The sequence below is a fragment of the Engraulis encrasicolus genome, chromosome 22 (genome assembly GCF_034702125.1).
Source record: "Engraulis encrasicolus isolate BLACKSEA-1 chromosome 22, IST_EnEncr_1.0, whole genome shotgun sequence".
Lineage (NCBI taxonomy): Eukaryota > Metazoa > Chordata > Actinopteri > Clupeiformes > Engraulidae > Engraulis > Engraulis encrasicolus.
The window spans coordinates 24,854,945-24,870,919 of record NC_085878.1 but is presented as its reverse complement, the minus strand read 5'-3'; the positions used below and the strand labels follow the sequence as shown (position 1 = coordinate 24,870,919).

General features: G+C 43.5%; 1 protein-coding gene across 2 annotated transcripts in view; it reads left to right on the top strand.

Moving 5' to 3' along the window:
* Nucleotides 1-967: 967 nt before the first annotated feature.
* The window catches only part of cers3a (ceramide synthase 3a), a 23,854-nt gene continuing 8,846 nt past the window's right edge, over nt 968-15,975 (top strand). The window contains exons 1-10 of one of the 2 annotated variants that reach the window (XM_063187980.1): nt 968-1,159; nt 4,629-4,811; nt 5,767-5,881; nt 7,241-7,359; nt 8,935-8,992; nt 10,268-10,318; nt 10,926-11,018; nt 11,177-11,305; nt 11,817-11,923; nt 15,097-15,250. In XM_063187980.1, coding sequence (XP_063044050.1) covers nt 4,639-4,811; nt 5,767-5,881; nt 7,241-7,359; nt 8,935-8,992; nt 10,268-10,318; nt 10,926-11,018; nt 11,177-11,305; nt 11,817-11,923; nt 15,097-15,250 — 999 coding nt within the window. In that variant the 5' untranslated portion in view covers nt 968-1,159; nt 4,629-4,638. Of the gene's footprint in view, nt 1,160-1,198; nt 1,308-4,628; nt 4,812-5,766; nt 5,882-7,240; nt 7,360-8,934; nt 8,993-10,267; nt 10,319-10,925; nt 11,019-11,176; nt 11,306-11,816; nt 11,924-15,096; nt 15,251-15,975 lie in introns of those variants that run through there. The other variant, XM_063187981.1, reaches the window with a different exon arrangement.

Here is a 15,975-nt window from a genome sequence, read left to right as displayed (position 1 = left end):
TACAAGTTTGCTTTGAAGTTAATAATTCACATTGCCCTTCTATGCCACGTTGTTGCTTTAAACGTCATGAAATTAGTCATAGTATATTCAGATATCAGATATAGTATGTTTCCAGCCCCCAACCCAAACTGTGAGTGTCCCGATAATCAGCTGTAGTGGACTCTGATCAGGGAGGGTCCGACCGCTTTCATCTAATTGAATGCCAACCAGCTGTCTCCACCTCTTAAGCAAATACAGAAGGGGGGGTTATGGAGAGACAGCAGCACAGCTCAAACATGACATGTAATGTAACAAACAGTCGTCCGGCTCTCACAGCCAGCTACACCCACCACTACGAGCCCCTCTAATGCCTATATTGCTTCATGTGTGTGTGTGTGTGTGTGTGTGTGTGTGTGTGTGTGTGTGTGTGTGTGTGTGTATGCGTGTGTGCATGCGTGTTTGTGTGTGTGTTATACATGCCCTGACCTGGCCTTCTTTGCTAAATTGCTGAGCACCAGTGGTCACACATGCACGCATGCACACACAAGCACACGCACTCCAGATCTGAGGGCTGTGAACCGCGATAGCAGCACAGTTTGGTTTGCTGTATCAATTGTACCATGCAAATTAGATGTGGATAGGGGCAGGAGGTCAATCCCTGAGGCCTAGGTCTTGTGTGTGTGTGTGTGTGTGTGTGTGTGTGTGTGTGTGTGTGTGTGTGTGTGTGTGTGTGTGTGTGTGTGTGTGTGTGTGTGTGTGTGTGTGTGTGTGTGTGTGTGTGTGTGTGTGTGTGTGTAGGTGTCCCCTCCTAGCCCAGCACGGTTCTCGGCTTGTCATTCACCCTCTTGTGGCGAGTAACTAAGCTGGGTGTGACCCATTAGAATTCCAAACAAAGAGCATGCCTGTGTGGAGAGAGAGAGATCCCTGCTATCAGACTCCACTCTTTCCCACCAGGAGCACTGGAGCAGAGCCGACTATAGCCAGGAGGGGGGCGGTTCTCTTTACCTGTGTTCCCTCCGTCCCTCCCTTTTTTTCTCTCTGTGTCCCTCTCTCTCTCTCCCTCTCTGTCGCTCCTGCTCTAGCTCTCTCACTCCATCTCACTCTCCCTCTCTCTCTCTCTCTCTACCTCTCCCTCCCTCTCCCTCCCTTTCCGCTCTCCTGAAAACGTGGAGGTAGACAGGTATGTTGGTTTGTGTCTATCGTATTCTCTTTTTTTCGACCTTCTGTGTGTATATCTGAAATGGGTCTTTGCTTTCGGTTGGTGCGTTGATTTACAAGGGGGTTTTGTCAACATTGATATTCCAAAGGGTAACAGTGCAGTTGCTAGGGTGAGTTTGAAAGAAGGAAAGCACCTTTAGGTACCTGGCTGTGGTGATCAGACATACAGTAACACCTATACCTGCTTCTCTGCTTCTTCTAACTCATTTAGGGTTTTAATTCTGTCTATGGATGCTTATTATGGTATGTATTAATATAAGGAAAGTATTTCAGGTGATGATGTGCTGTAGTGTGTGATTTCCTACCCTAGGGGTACCTTTTCCCCTCCTGTCCATCACTCTCACTAGCTTTCAGAAAGAATTCTGAGAATGTTAACACGCTTACGCCTTGCTCGTTTGAAAATAATTCACCACAGCGTATTACAGTTCTTTCCCTCCAATGTCATGTCATTGTTCACTCTACTTCTATAGCCTTCATCTTCAGTTCTCTTCTCTGAGGAATGTTTGCGTTTTATTGCCAAGTACTCATGGAAACAAAATTCTGGGCAGAACCACCATGTCTGAGAATACTTGGTATAGGCAACGGGCAATGGCCTCACCTGACAGTTGGAAAATGAATGTGTCAGTTCAAAAGCAGTGTTTCCCAGCAGCACTGTATACTTTGTTCATTGTCTCAGGGAACTCTTTGTTAAAACTTCATTCGTGTCGAAAATCTGTGTGTGGAGACCCAAGCTGTACTGCTGGGAGTTAAGTGGGCATGTCAGCCTGAATCTTAGAGAAGGTGTAACGTTTCACTCCCAGCTTTAGAGAACACTCTGTTTTAGTCACTCGGCACTCTGCAGCACTATCTTTGTTTGCGTTATGAAGTTGTTTGGTGAAGGACTATTTTGTACGTTTTTCTTTGGTCATTTGTGTCTAGTAATTTATTGACTTATTTGGCATGTGCTGTAGCTGCTTTAAGCCATAGCCGTTATGATTGTAGTATAGACAGACAGCACAATTACCTTCACTCTGTAATCAGTGTCAGCTCTGGAAAATCCTTTTAAAAATATGTGTTTGCTTTTGCAACGGCTCTTTGTCCGAGCCAATATCAACACAATTCTGTTTCTGGACAGATACGCACTACTCTAACAGGTGGTTTGTCATCCCTCCCTATGTTTTGCCAGGAAGTTACAGACGAGGCAAAAAAATAGTGATTTTAGGCAAGTCAAGTCAAGTCAAGTCAGTTTTACTGTCAATTTCTTTACACTGGTCATACAAAGAATTGAAATTACATTTCTTACTTTCCCATGCAGACATAGACATAGACTTTAGGTGTGGACATAGACAATTGACATAGACAGTACACATACATTACACCTAGAGTACCTATACAATACCCTTACAGACATATAAAGTGCAAGACTGGGCAACAGCAGACATACATAGAACATATTTTGTTGTGCATTTTCAGTCATGTCCTATTGTGACGATTCTGACATGGTGATAGTAGCATTGTGAAATAATAATTTTAACTTGTGTTGTGCCTTTAAATCATCTTGGTTGGGAGCAGGTGTGTGTGTTTGTGCCACTCATGTTGCCTGAGGACATAGTACAAACATGCCCCTATTTATTGTTGATAGTTTCAGCACTAGCTGTTCTCCCTTGCGCGATCTCACGCCAGGGAGAAAAAAAAGAAAAGCCTTCATCCTATGTTGTTTGACTTTGCTGACTGACATTACACCAACCGGATTCTGTTTAGGTCTTTATTTAAACTGTACAGTAAACACACACACACACGCGCGTGCGCGCACACACACACACATGCGCGCGCACACACACACACACACACACACACACACACATACACACACACACACACACACACACACACACACACACACACACACACACACACACACACACACACACACACACACACACGCGTGCGGACATGCGCGCGCACACACACACACACACACACACACTACTACTATTTGTGCGGCAGCCATGGTGGTGACGGCGGTTGCTAGGCTTCAGGATTGACTGCCTGCCTACTTGCCTACCTACCCTGCCTATCCGCCCGCTCGCCCGGCTGGTCGTTTGTTCAGTGTGTTACACTGAGAGCAGCTGTAGCAAAGAGGGTTGAGGAGCACTTTGCAAATATTTACATCGGAAATAAGGACTGGAAATACACCTACTCTCTCTGGCAAGGGCCAACCGTCACCCACCGAGGACAATTTGGTTGAAAGAAAGCTGCTCAAATAGCTGGAAAGTTAACAAAGAGACTCCGCTCTCTCAAATTCTTTCCCTTCCTTTGACACTCTCTCTCTCTCTCTCTCTCTCTCTCTCTCTCTCTCTCTCTCTCTCTCTCTCTCTCTCTCTCTCTCTCTCTCTCTCTTTGCCACATAACCTTTTACTCCATCTCTGGGCAGTCATGGGTGAGCGGTTAGGGCGTCAGACTTGCATCCCAGAGGTTGCCGGTTCGACTCCCGACCCGCCAGGTTGGTGGGGGGAGTAATCAACCAGTGCTCTCCCCCATCCTCCTCCATGACTGAGGTACCCTGAGCATGGTACCGTCCCACCGCACTGCTCCCCATGGGGCGCCACTGAGGGCTGCCCCCTTGCACGGGTGAGGCATGAATGCAATTTCATTGTGTGCAGTGTGCAGTGTTCACTTGTGTGCTGTGGAGTGCTGTGTCACAATGACAATGGGAGTTGGAGTTTCCCAATGGGCTATCTTTCTTTTTTTCTTTTTCTTCCGCACTTACTGTCTCTGTGTGTCTCTCTCTTTCCCTCTCATTCTAAAATGCATCACCCCAGGAGCCTGTGATATCTGTTTCCGTTATCAACACCTTTTATTCTGGTTAAAAGGCCATGTGATGTAATTCAGGCTCGTTACTCTTCACACATTGCGATTAGAATCTCACTCACTCTGTGGTGGCCTTATCTAAGCACATCTGCATGACAATGGTTGCCCAGGTTAGTGGCAACATGCTCATTGATGCTCTGCTGACAGCTCTGTGTGTGTGTGTGTGTGTGTGTGTGTGTGTGTGTGTGTGTGTGTGTGTGTGTGTGTGTGTGTGTGTGTGTGTGTGTGTGTGTGTGTGTGTGTGTGTGTGTGTGTGTGTGTGTGTGTGTGTGTGTGTGTGTTTGTGTGTGTTTGTGTTTGTGTGTGTTTGTGTGTGTGTGTCTGTGTGTATGTGTTGATTGTTTGTCTGAGTGCTTGCGTGTTTGTTTGTATTTCTCTGTGTAAGTGCAGGTGTGTTTATTTATATTTGTCTGTGTAAGTGCTGCTCTGTTTGTTTATATTTGTCTCTATCTGCGTGTTTTGCTTGTTTACATCTGTGTGCTTGTGTGTGTGTGTGTGTGTGTGTGTGTGTGTGTGTGTGTGTGTGTGTGTGTGTGTGTGTGTGTGTGTGTGTGTGTGTGTGTGTGTGTTGTCCCTCACAGCCTCGGCGGGATGCTTGCGACGATCAGTGCGTGGTTCTGGTGGGACCGCCTCTGGCTTCCTTACAACCTCACCTGGACCGACCTGGAGGACAAGGAGGGGCGTGTCTACGCCAAGGCCTCCCACCTCTATGTCGCCGCGCCCCTCGCGCTGGCCTTCCTGGTCGTCAGGTACCTGTTCGAAAGGTAAGACTGAGGAATGCACATGTGACAAAGGAGGCTCAGGGCCCCTCGGTGGAGGACTCAGGGCTTTGCTGTGTCATTCACTGAAGTGGTGTTTTGTTCCTAATCGTCTGTGTCTGTTGCTGTATTGTCATTCGTCTCAGACTCAGACCACTTTTTCCTCAGACACATACTCATATGGCCACGTAGTAATGAAGATAATACCGGTATTACCATATTTTTTGGCTGTTGAGAAGTCAATGTCTTCACGTAAAAATGTATAAGAAATCATTTAAAATGTATTTTAATAAGAAACAAGTGGTGCCCGGCACAGCCAATCCCTTCCCTAGCAGCTCGTTTTCTTCACTATTGCAATGGATATAATTATATCTTACTTTATAAACAAGGTCTGAAGTGGCCTTGGCCATGGCTCGATCGGCAAAGGCCCCATGTTGTTATGCTGGGGACCCGGGCTCTGGCCCGAGGCCATTTCCGGATCCTTCCCTGTCTCTCTCTCTCACACTAGTGTCCTGTCTCCTCTCTAACCGTCCTATCCAACAAAGGCAAGAAAAGTCTGCAAATATATATTTTTGAAAAAGGTGTCAAGTAAATTGTTTTTCACAGTTATGACCTTTAAGCTCGACCTTGACCCACTTTTGCCGAAAGGTTAATGGGGTCATCTAGGTGTCATACTCATTGCCCAGCTTTCCTGAAAAATGTGCATAAATCCAATAAGTACTGTAGTCTTTTTGTGTAATGTCGCTAACAAACACACCAGCCAGAAACAGACAGCAAAACAAACCAACCAAAGGCAATTCCCTTTCAATCCTTTTGAGGGGTGGTTATACTAATTAAAACAGAATTTGGTGTTACATATGTCGCTCTTTGTCTTACAACATTACTCATATTTTCTTGTCTTTTGTAAAAGCACCAATCTACAACATGAACGTTTTCTTTTTTCCCTCCTTTCCACTTGCAGCTTTATTGGTACGCCATGTGCAGCCTTACTGGGAGTGAGAGAGCAGACCAGGCTAAAATTAGCCCATAACCCAGTGCTCGAACTCCATTTTTCCCATTCCAAAAACCCTGGACAGGTAAATACAGCATAATTGTGTATGCATGTGTGTGCATGCCTGTGTGTACACGTGTACAAGTGTGTGTGTGTGTGTGTGTGTGTGTGTGTGTGTGTGTGTGTGTGTGTGTGTGTGTGTGTGTGTGTGTGTGTGTGTGTGTGTGTGTGTGTGTGTGTGTGTGTGTGTGTGTGTGTGTGTGTGTGTGTGTGCACGCACATGTGCATAAGTGTGTCTGTGTATGTTTGGACTGTCTGTAAATTGACTTGTTTCCTCATTAGCTCATAGCTAAAACCGTTCACCTCTTTTATTTGACCTCAAACCGGCTGACTCATGCCGCAATTGGGCAACATTTGGACAAGCTTTGACTATGGCTTTAGCTTTGGCTTTGGCTGTGGAGTCATGTCATAACAGCACTTGTGTCTCTCTTCCCTGTGGTTATGACTTATGACCAGTTAGTGATGTCAGCCTGTGTGTGTGCGTGTGTGTGCGTGTGTGTGTTTGTGTGCGTGCATACAGTACGTGTGTGTGTGTGCCTGCGTGCGTTTCTGTGTGTGTGTGTGTGTGTGTGTGTGTGTGTGTGTGTGTGTGTGTGTGTGTGTGTGTGTGTGTGTGTGTGTGTGTGTTTGTGTGTGTGTGTGTGTGTGTGTGTGTGTGTGTGTGTGTGTGTGTGTGTGTGTGTGTGTGTGTGTGTGTGTGTGTGTGTGTGTGTGTGTGTGTGTGTGTGTGTGTGTGTGTGTGTGTAAAATCATCTATGTCAGAATAATTCCTGAGGGAGTACACACTGTATCAAAAGGAGACATGTTAAGTTAACCCCCTGCGGTGCATAACTAAACTAGCTGAAGAAATCCCTTTGAAATCCCCTTTGGGGCTTGCTGAGGCGAGACAAATAGATCTCCCTTCAGCCTAAACAAATTGAAGCGTCATGATTACTGCTGTCAGGGCCTGTTAATAAGTGTCAGTGTGTTTTGTAACAAACGGGGCTTTAAGACAGTGTGTGTACAAAGTATGTTTGCTTTGCTTGGGGTGTGTGTGTGTGTGTGTGTGTGTGTGTGCGTGCGTGCCTGCGTGCGTGTGTGTGTGCACGTGCGTGCGTGCGTGTGTGCTTGTGTGTATGCGTGTGTGTGTGTGTGTGTGTGTGTGTGTGTGTGTGTGTGTGTGTGTGTGTGTGTGTGTGTGTGTGTGTGTGTGTGTGTGTGTGTGTTTGTGTTTGTATTTCTGGCTTCGTCTGAGTATGTGCTTATTCGACGGCAAAATAATTAGGCCTGACTTTCGGCAAGCTGTTTGTGAAGCGTGTGTATGCAAAAGGGAGTTGACAACCACCTGGGCAGCGGCGTATGACGAGCGGAAACCTCAACAGCTCACTTGACCTTTCTCTCCCAGGCAGATATTGACGGACTGTCTAAGAAATGCAGCTTGACACCCAGGCAGGTGGAGCGCTGGTTCAGGAGGAGACGGAACCAGGAGCGTCCGGGCGTCCTGAAGAAGTTCAAAGAGGCCAGGTGCGGAGCGAACCTATTTGAATTCTATTTGTTAGATATTTTATGTTCTCTTATTATGCCTCCTGCTACCTACCAAAGGTGTAGGAGGAATTCTGTTATTAACCCTTAATGCACACCGTCCCTCCAGTGGCACGCTGTAATAGTCATTGAAAACTACCATAGTACTATAATGCTATGACATAACACAGGGCCTATAGTATTACATTACATTACATTACATTGCATTTGGCAGACGCTTTATAACCAAAGCGACTTTCAAAAGAGGACATAATCAAGCCAACATCACAAGCAAATACAAAGTGCACAGGAGATATACAGAACAACAAGTGCAGTTGCAAAGAGGGGTTAGTTGGTTTTTTTTTTGTTTGTTTGGTTTTTTTTTTAATATAAAGAGTAAATAACGAGTACACACACACACAAACACACACTCACAAACTAAACTAAACTAAACATCATGTCAGGAGTCTGCCCTGGGGCAAGGCCAGTTCAAGCATTAGTCTAGTAGATTCTCTCGAAAGAGGAATGTCTTTAGTTGTTTCTTGAAAGCTGCAAGAGATGTGCTCAGTCTTGCTGCCTCTGGGAGACTGTTCCACCACTTGGGTACCACAACGGAGAACAATCTTGACTGGGAGTACCTAGAGCGACTGGATGGCAGAGCCAGACGGCTTGTGCTGGATGAGCGCAGTTCTCTTCCAGTAACATAAGGCGTTAGTAGGTCCTTCAGATAGGCTGGGGCCGTTCCTGTGATGGTTTTGTAGGCAAGGGTCAATGCCTTGTGCTTGATCCGGGCGGCGATCGGTAACCAGTGCAACTCAATAAATAGAGGAGTAACATGGGTCCTTTTGGGTTGATTGAAAATCAACCGTGCCGCCGCATTCTGGATCATCTGCAGAGGCTTTAGCGCACAAGCAGGTAGACCTGTCATGAGTGAGTTGCAGTAGTCAACGCGGGACAGGACCGTGGCCTGGACCAGTCGTAATGCACTGTCATTCCCATTCTGGTAACAGCTAATTTATTACGCTGTGTCTTAACTGGTAAAGTTGGCTGTATGTGCGTCCATGCCTTCATCCATCTTTTTGCCCCTTACAAACTTTTGTATTGTATGAGTTGAGTTTTATATGAGTCTTGAATAGGTAGATAGATTGTGTGTGGTAATACTCTTATACACAATATCTACTACTAATACAAAAGGTACACAAACTGAATACGTTTTGCAGGCCAACATATTCATGATTGCCAGCTTTATGGCTGCAGAAGCATCGGAATGTAGTGTATGCTCTGACACTGAGATCAATCTATTTTCATTTCTATTCATATTGTTCCTGTATACTGTTTCTGTATCTGTATCTACTGATTAACCTTCTTAAGGACTTCTAAGTACAGTTTATAAATACTCATTACAAAAAAGACTTCTCTACTTTTACTTTGACTTCCTCTGCTCATACCATGTCATCCAAATATGGCTTAGGGCCTTTGGGCCTTCTGGGTCTGTTTCTTGTGTTCAGGTGCTATTCTATACAGTGCAGTTTGACCTCATTTGTAATCTTAGCTCTTCTTTTTCCCCACCCTTTGTAGCTGGAGACTAGCCTTCTACTTTGGTGCCTCGCTCGGGGGACTTCTGGCTCTATATGATGTGAGTATGTCTGCACCCCGGAAAGCTGATGGGGGGGATAAAGGGGTCTGTTCAGAATCGGGTCCTCATTACATTGCATGTATCGGGTGGAGGGGCCTTTCAGATGACTTTGTCCCGGGCTCGGCCAAAGCTGTCAGCGGCCCTGTCTGCACCTCAACCATAATAGGCAAGATAAACAATGAATAACAATGACCTTTCCCCCAGTATTGTCACCTGTGTGTGTGCAAATACACGCCTAAGTTATGACACAAGGCCAGGGTGCACCCTATTCGGCACTGTAAGAAGTGCGCCCACCTTGAAGCTTTCTTTCTTTCTCATAATGTGCACCATTCCATTAGTGTAACGCTTCACTATTGGTTGAAAAGCCTTCACTACCATAATACTAGGCTATACTACTATTATGACACAAAGTCCTTAGTAGTACTTCGTCAATGCTATTCTGGTAAAAACAAACTCAAAACAGGGGCTGTGTCTTAACAATTTTGATTGACCTGTGGTCCTTATAACATGGCACTTGATAATGCTTTGTGCCAGTGCCACGTAGCTGCGTTAGTGTCTTCAGGGCCTGTCTCCTGAGTGTGTTTCTGTGGCAAGTGTACAGTAGGACAGGAGACAGGAGACAGGAGTGTTCCCTTCCAAGAGCTCTCTGTGACTGGACGGGATGAAACTGATCTGTGCTCCTCTGTTGTATTGGCCCCCGAAGGGATGGCATTGGAGTTGGGAACATTGAGATTTGATCACGGTGGGAATACCCTTTTAGATGCACAAAAATATAGATGTGCTTGGGGAAAAACACACAAACCGGACGGGTTACAGGTACCATAGTATATGTATACATTATTGTCCCCTTTTATGTGTTGGTTTGAAGTCTGTGTCTGTATGAAATGATAATAAATTGTGTTGTCCCGGTGTTTGGTACAGTTGGAGGTTTGCTATGGGTAGTCAGTTGGCCTATTTTTGTTTTGTTTTGAGCTATTCATTTCAAACCAGCCATCACACATGCATTTGTACAACAGAATTCAAAAGAGCCGAATTAGACACCCTTGTTGCATTTTACTCATACACTGTTAATTAACAACGCATCTGTGGCTTTGATATAGTCATTGTTTATTTCTTGTAATTGGATTCATGAACTATCAACAAAAACTCTCTTTCCCATTAAAACAAAGTAAGATAATAACATGTAATTACAGAGACTTAAAATTACTATAATGTTCTTCTTCTTCAGCTGCAAGTTGCACATAATTGTTTCTGACTGTCCTGTTTCCTCCACAGAAAGAATGGTTTTACGACACTCGGCAAATGTGGGTCGGCTACCCGAAACAGGTGCGTTTAGCGTTTCAATTGTTATTTAATTTATTGATGGAAAATTAAGATCTTGGGTCAGGCAGCATTCACCCAAACGCCTGATGTATGCTACTAAAAATAAAACTATGTGCAGCTCTATTTTTTATTTTACGTGAAATGCACATAAGAACTTAATCACCTCTAGTCAAGGTTTGACATATTCATGCAACAATCAGATTTACAACATCGGCAATGCATAAAACTCAGGGTACTTACCCTCCAGCTTCCAATCAAACTGTGATCAACTCCATATTTAGAAGCAGGTCCATTTATTTCACTAAATAATGGAATGTGTCTGGACATAAATACATTTCCCCCCTCGTGGTGGAAGCCAAATTCAATCCAAAGAACAACACCAGTGATTGGTTTAAGAAACTGGCTCAATATGGTCATTTAAATGATCTACTGCATCTGGGTAGTATGTGACGCACATGATATGGCAGCTTTGCTTAATGACGTAAGATTTCAGATTTCTGATTTTTTAAATGACTTTTAAAGATGTTTATTAATGTGATATCCACATTGATAGACATCAATAGAAATCATTTTAAGAACTCTAAACCTAAATGATTTTTTATTTCTACAGTCAATGCTGGAGTCCCAGTACTGGTATTACATGCTGGAAATGGGCTTCTACTGTTCTCTTCTTCTCCGCATCACATTTGATGTGAAGAGAAAGGCAAGTATAGCTGCAGAAACAGACTTTTAAAAAAACATTTGTCCTTTTTTCCCGCTTGACTACATTTAATGATTGGCATTGGGATATTGTGTAGAGTCGAATTAAAAAACTTATTTCCTCCCTCCTTCTTCCTTTTCTTTTCTTTTCTTATTCTGCAGGACTTCAAGGAACAAGTTATTCACCACTTGGCCACCTTAATCCTGCTGAGCTTCTCGTGGTGTGCAAACTATATCCGCGTTGGAACACTGGTCATGCTCGTGCACGACGCCTCCGACGTTCTGCTCGAGGTACTGAACTGGGCTGTATTGTGCAAGAGCAGGGAGGCCGACAGGGAGGACAAATGGGTCAGAGTTGTCCCGGGCCTAGAAAGAGAGGGGGACAGAACTGGATCCCCATTCAATTGTATTTATTGAGTAGAGGGACCTTTCAGATTACTTTGGTGCAGACCCGTCCAAAGCTGTCAGTGGCCCCGCACAATAGCTGTGACCTTCGGGTCACACCGGTGATTAGAGTTATGAAGTGCACATGGACAGTAACTGGCAGTCTTTTGTATTGGGTCTTACAGTTTTACACTTGCCTTCGCAAGTCCAGATGCTTGCCTTGCACTGCACTGCACTGCACTGCTGTGGGAGTGAATGATGTCATTTGCTTGTGCTGTAAATTCTGAGGATTTGTTCGTATGTCGTGTCTCTTATTTTCTCTCTCTCTCTGTCTTTCTCTGTCTCTCTGTCTCTCTCTCTCTCTCTCTCTCTCTCTCTCTCTCTCTCTCTCTCTCTCTCTCTCTCTTTCTCGTTGCAGTCTGCCAAATTATTCAATTACGCCAAATGGGAGACGACCTGCAATTCCATCTTCGTTGTTTTTGCCATTGTGTTCTTGGTTACCAGGCTCATAATCTTTCCATTCTGGTAAGAATCGCCCTCATTTGTCGAAATCCCTGACATGTGTTTACACGAGCATTTGTGAGATTGTTACATCTCGATTCTTCAACTGTAGGTTTTGTTTATTTGTCACACAGGGCTGTAGTCATCAAAAAAGCTCTTACACGAAACATGAACAGGAGTGAAGGAATTAACTCGAAAACCTTCATATACAGTGAGGAGAATAAGTATTTGATCCCTTGCTGATTTTGTTGGTTTGCTCACTAATAAAGACATGATCATTCTATAATATTAATGATAAAATGTATTCTAATACAGAGATACAGAATATCAAAAAGAAAATCCAGAAAATGACTTTGAAGAATATATTTTAATTGATTTGTATTCCATTGAGGAAAATAAGTATTTGACCCCTCTAGCCAAAGAAGACAAAATTACTTGGTGGCAAAGCCCTTGTTTTCTCATACAGAGGTCAGATGTTTCTTTCAGTTAATGACAATGTTTGTGGATATATTAGAAAGGATTTTTGTCCGCTTTTCTTTGCAGATCATCTCTAAATCACTTAAGTTGTATGACTGTAGCTTGCCAAATGGGAACTTCTGTTCCCTTCACAGGATTAGTATAGGGTTAATGTTTGGAAACTGTCTAGGCCACTTCATGACCTTAATATGCTTCTGCTTGAGCTACTCCTTCGTTGCTTGGGCTGTATGTTATGGATTATTATCATATTGGGAGGCCAATCCATGACCCACCTTCAGTCTAGTGGTGGTGGGAAAGAGGTTGGCATGCAGCATTGTACGTTTACATGTCTCCTTCTATCAATTTCTTGACGATGTGAAGTTGTCCTGTGTCTTGGCCAGACAAACAACCTCAAAACATAATGTTACCAATTTCATTTATGATGTTGGAGAAGGTGTTGTTCTTGGTATCATAGGCAGCATTTCTTTTCCTCCAAACACATCGAGTTGTGTTAATGCCAAACAGTTTGATTTTGGTGTCATCTGATTCCAGCACCTCCCAATCATATCCTAATCCAGTTTGATGTTCATTGGCAAACCTCAGGTGAGCCTGAACAGATTCCTTCTGAAGCCGGGGTACCATACATGCACTGCAAGATTTTAATCCGCTGTGGTATCAAGTGTTTCCTATAGTTTTCTTAATGATTTAGGTCCCATCTGCCTTGAAATAATTTCCTAGCTCCTCCCATACAGTTTTAAGGTGCTTTATCTCCTTTTTTCTGATTATTAAATTCCCACAAGGTCAAATCTTGTATGGAACCAGAGACAGGCCTAAGATTGATGATTGATGATCATTTTGTATGTCCTAAAATTGGGAAGAAATGCACCAACAGTTTGCTCTTTAATATCCAGGAGCCCATTTCAGCCTTGTTGAGTTCCAAAATCTTGTCCCTGACATCCTTTGACAGCTTTTTGGTCTGTCCCATGTTGGCGAGTTTAGTTTGATTGATTGACTGATTTTATGGACTGATTCTGCAGATTCAATGTGTCTTTTGTGTAGGTTACTATTAACAGGTATGTTCAATTCAGATAACAAGTTGATTGGAAATGCCATTTGAACTGCGGGATCAGAACTCTTAATGGTTGGCAGGGGATCAAATACTTATTTCCCTCAATTAAATATAAATCAATTATTATATATTCTTTAGAGTTAATTTTTGGATTTTCTTTTTGATATTCTGTCTCTCCATATTAGAATACATATTATCATTAACATTAAAGACTGATCATGTCTTTATTAGTGGGCAAACCAACAAAATGAGCAAGGGATCAAATACTTATTCTCCTCACTGTAAATGGTGTGGTGCATGTTTTCTAACACATGTTATCGTGACCTTTGGCTTGCTCTATACTGCACAACTTAGCTGATGATCTTAATCTTTTTTGTTTCCATAAGACACGTCTACTTCCCCAGTACAGGAACATACGTTTGTAGAAAGGTCTTCTAGGGAGTTGTTCTCTGAAGACTCCAGCCCAGAAAATATAAAAAATGACCTTTGAAAATACATCAGATTCCGTGCCTTCAGTTTTGGACGTGCCCACTAGTGAATACCACACGTGCAACAAGCAAAACGACTGCTGGAGTCCACACTCGCACATTTTGCATTGAGATGACGAATCAGATGGCACGTCTGATTAGACTAATGGACCCTAAGGCATGCATTCACTGTGAGAGTTCTATATTGGAACACCAAGACGGGTCTATGATTAGGAACTTTTCCAGGCTAATTAATCCTTCATTATGCTGTAATTACACTTCAAATACTTGGCACTTATGGAATATGTTTGCACTGCCATCTTTCAGCCTTAGCCAATAATTTCTATTAATACAAATTTATATCGCACTGTATTTATTTTCTATATCATTATTGTGCGTTTGCTGACCTGGACCTTTTCCAAGCATGCTGCCCAGTGCAGTTTTTTCCTACCTTGGAGGAATGAAGTATTAGAGATGCAGTGTTGGTGCCTATGAAATTGGGATGCTTCATTCCTGCACTTGTTACATGATAATGCACAATTTCGTTGTGCTTGTCACAATGACAAATAAAAGATATTGTATTGTATTGTATTGTATAATAATCTTGTGTTCTTGTGATTTAGCATATCAGCACATGGATGTGGTCATGCTGCCTACATGTAAATTAGTGATAATAGCAATATCATCCTAAAAGACACTTGAAGTCTTCAGAGTCTCCTCTGCTGGTTATGCCCAGTGTAAAATCCAGACAGGGTGATGTGGCATTTAGCCTTAATGCTGCCAAATGTTGCAACCAGCTTCGAAATTAGAACTGGCCCAACGGTGGCGTTTTAAAAAGAAATTTAAGACAGCTTTTTTTTTTCATCTGCCTTTGATTAGGGGTATTTATTTCATTCTCTTTCAATATTTTGTATTCTTTCATTTTCCATTTCTCAAGCACATTGAATGACATTTGTGTATGATAATGTGCTATACAAATCAAGATTCAAGAGTTTATTGTTATTGTCAAACAGACAACGGAATTGTCACTCAGTAGTAGCAGCAGATTCCCAAGTAAAGTACATTAGAGGTAAAAGTGACACCAATGCTTGTATTCCCCCCTCCCCCATCCCACAGAGCAACAGAGACTTTTAAGTGGCTAAACGCTACTAAATACTATTGCTATTGTTATAACACTGTTGCTACCCTCCTCATCTCTCCTACAGGATCATCCACTGCACATGGGTATACCCTCTGAACCACTACCCGGCCTTCTTCGGATATTACTTTTTCAACGCCATGCTGGTGGTCCTCCTGCTGCTTCACATGTTCTGGGCCTACCTCATCCTGCGCATGGTCAAGAAGTTCCTCTTCGGCAGTGTAAGTTCAACTGTTAACTATAATTTATTATATGGTTGTGACGTCATCTGTCGAATGCTCCATTCATTTCAACGGGGCTCCCCAACGTTCGGACGTCTGTTATTTTTCGATAACGGACGGGTTGGTCTATAACAGACCGCTGTCAATGGCAACAAGACTTTTCACTGCTAAAGCGACTTTTCAACAAGACTCTAATCAGCTGCTGTGATAGACAGCACCCGTTGTCCTGGCTACCGCTGTCAATGGCAACAAGACGTTCACTGCTAAAGCCACTGGCTTGTATACAAGTCAGTGGCTAAAGCGAATGTTTCATATCACTCCGCAGGGGGTCCGGTCTTTTGTCACTCTAATCAGCTGCTGTGATAGACAACACCTGTTGTCCTGGCTACCTAGCTGTTGCCTAGCGGTGTTCCACAACGGCACTGTTTTGTTTTGCGCAGCAACAATCTTAACATTAAATGGGTCTAAAGAAATGCCCCCGCCATGTGTGAATCATTTAAGTATATCCATATAATAAGCGGGTTAACTTTCGGCGAGTCGGTCGCTTTGTGGAATAGCAGCACTTCAGAGAGAACAAGACCCCTCCGCTCCGCGTCGGGGTCTAAAGATTCTCTCTGTCGTGCTGCTATTCCACGGTAGCGACCTTCTCGCCGAACGTTAACCCTTACATAACATCCAAGGGCATCCGTAGCCTAGTGGTTAAGGAGATGGGCTTAATAACCAGG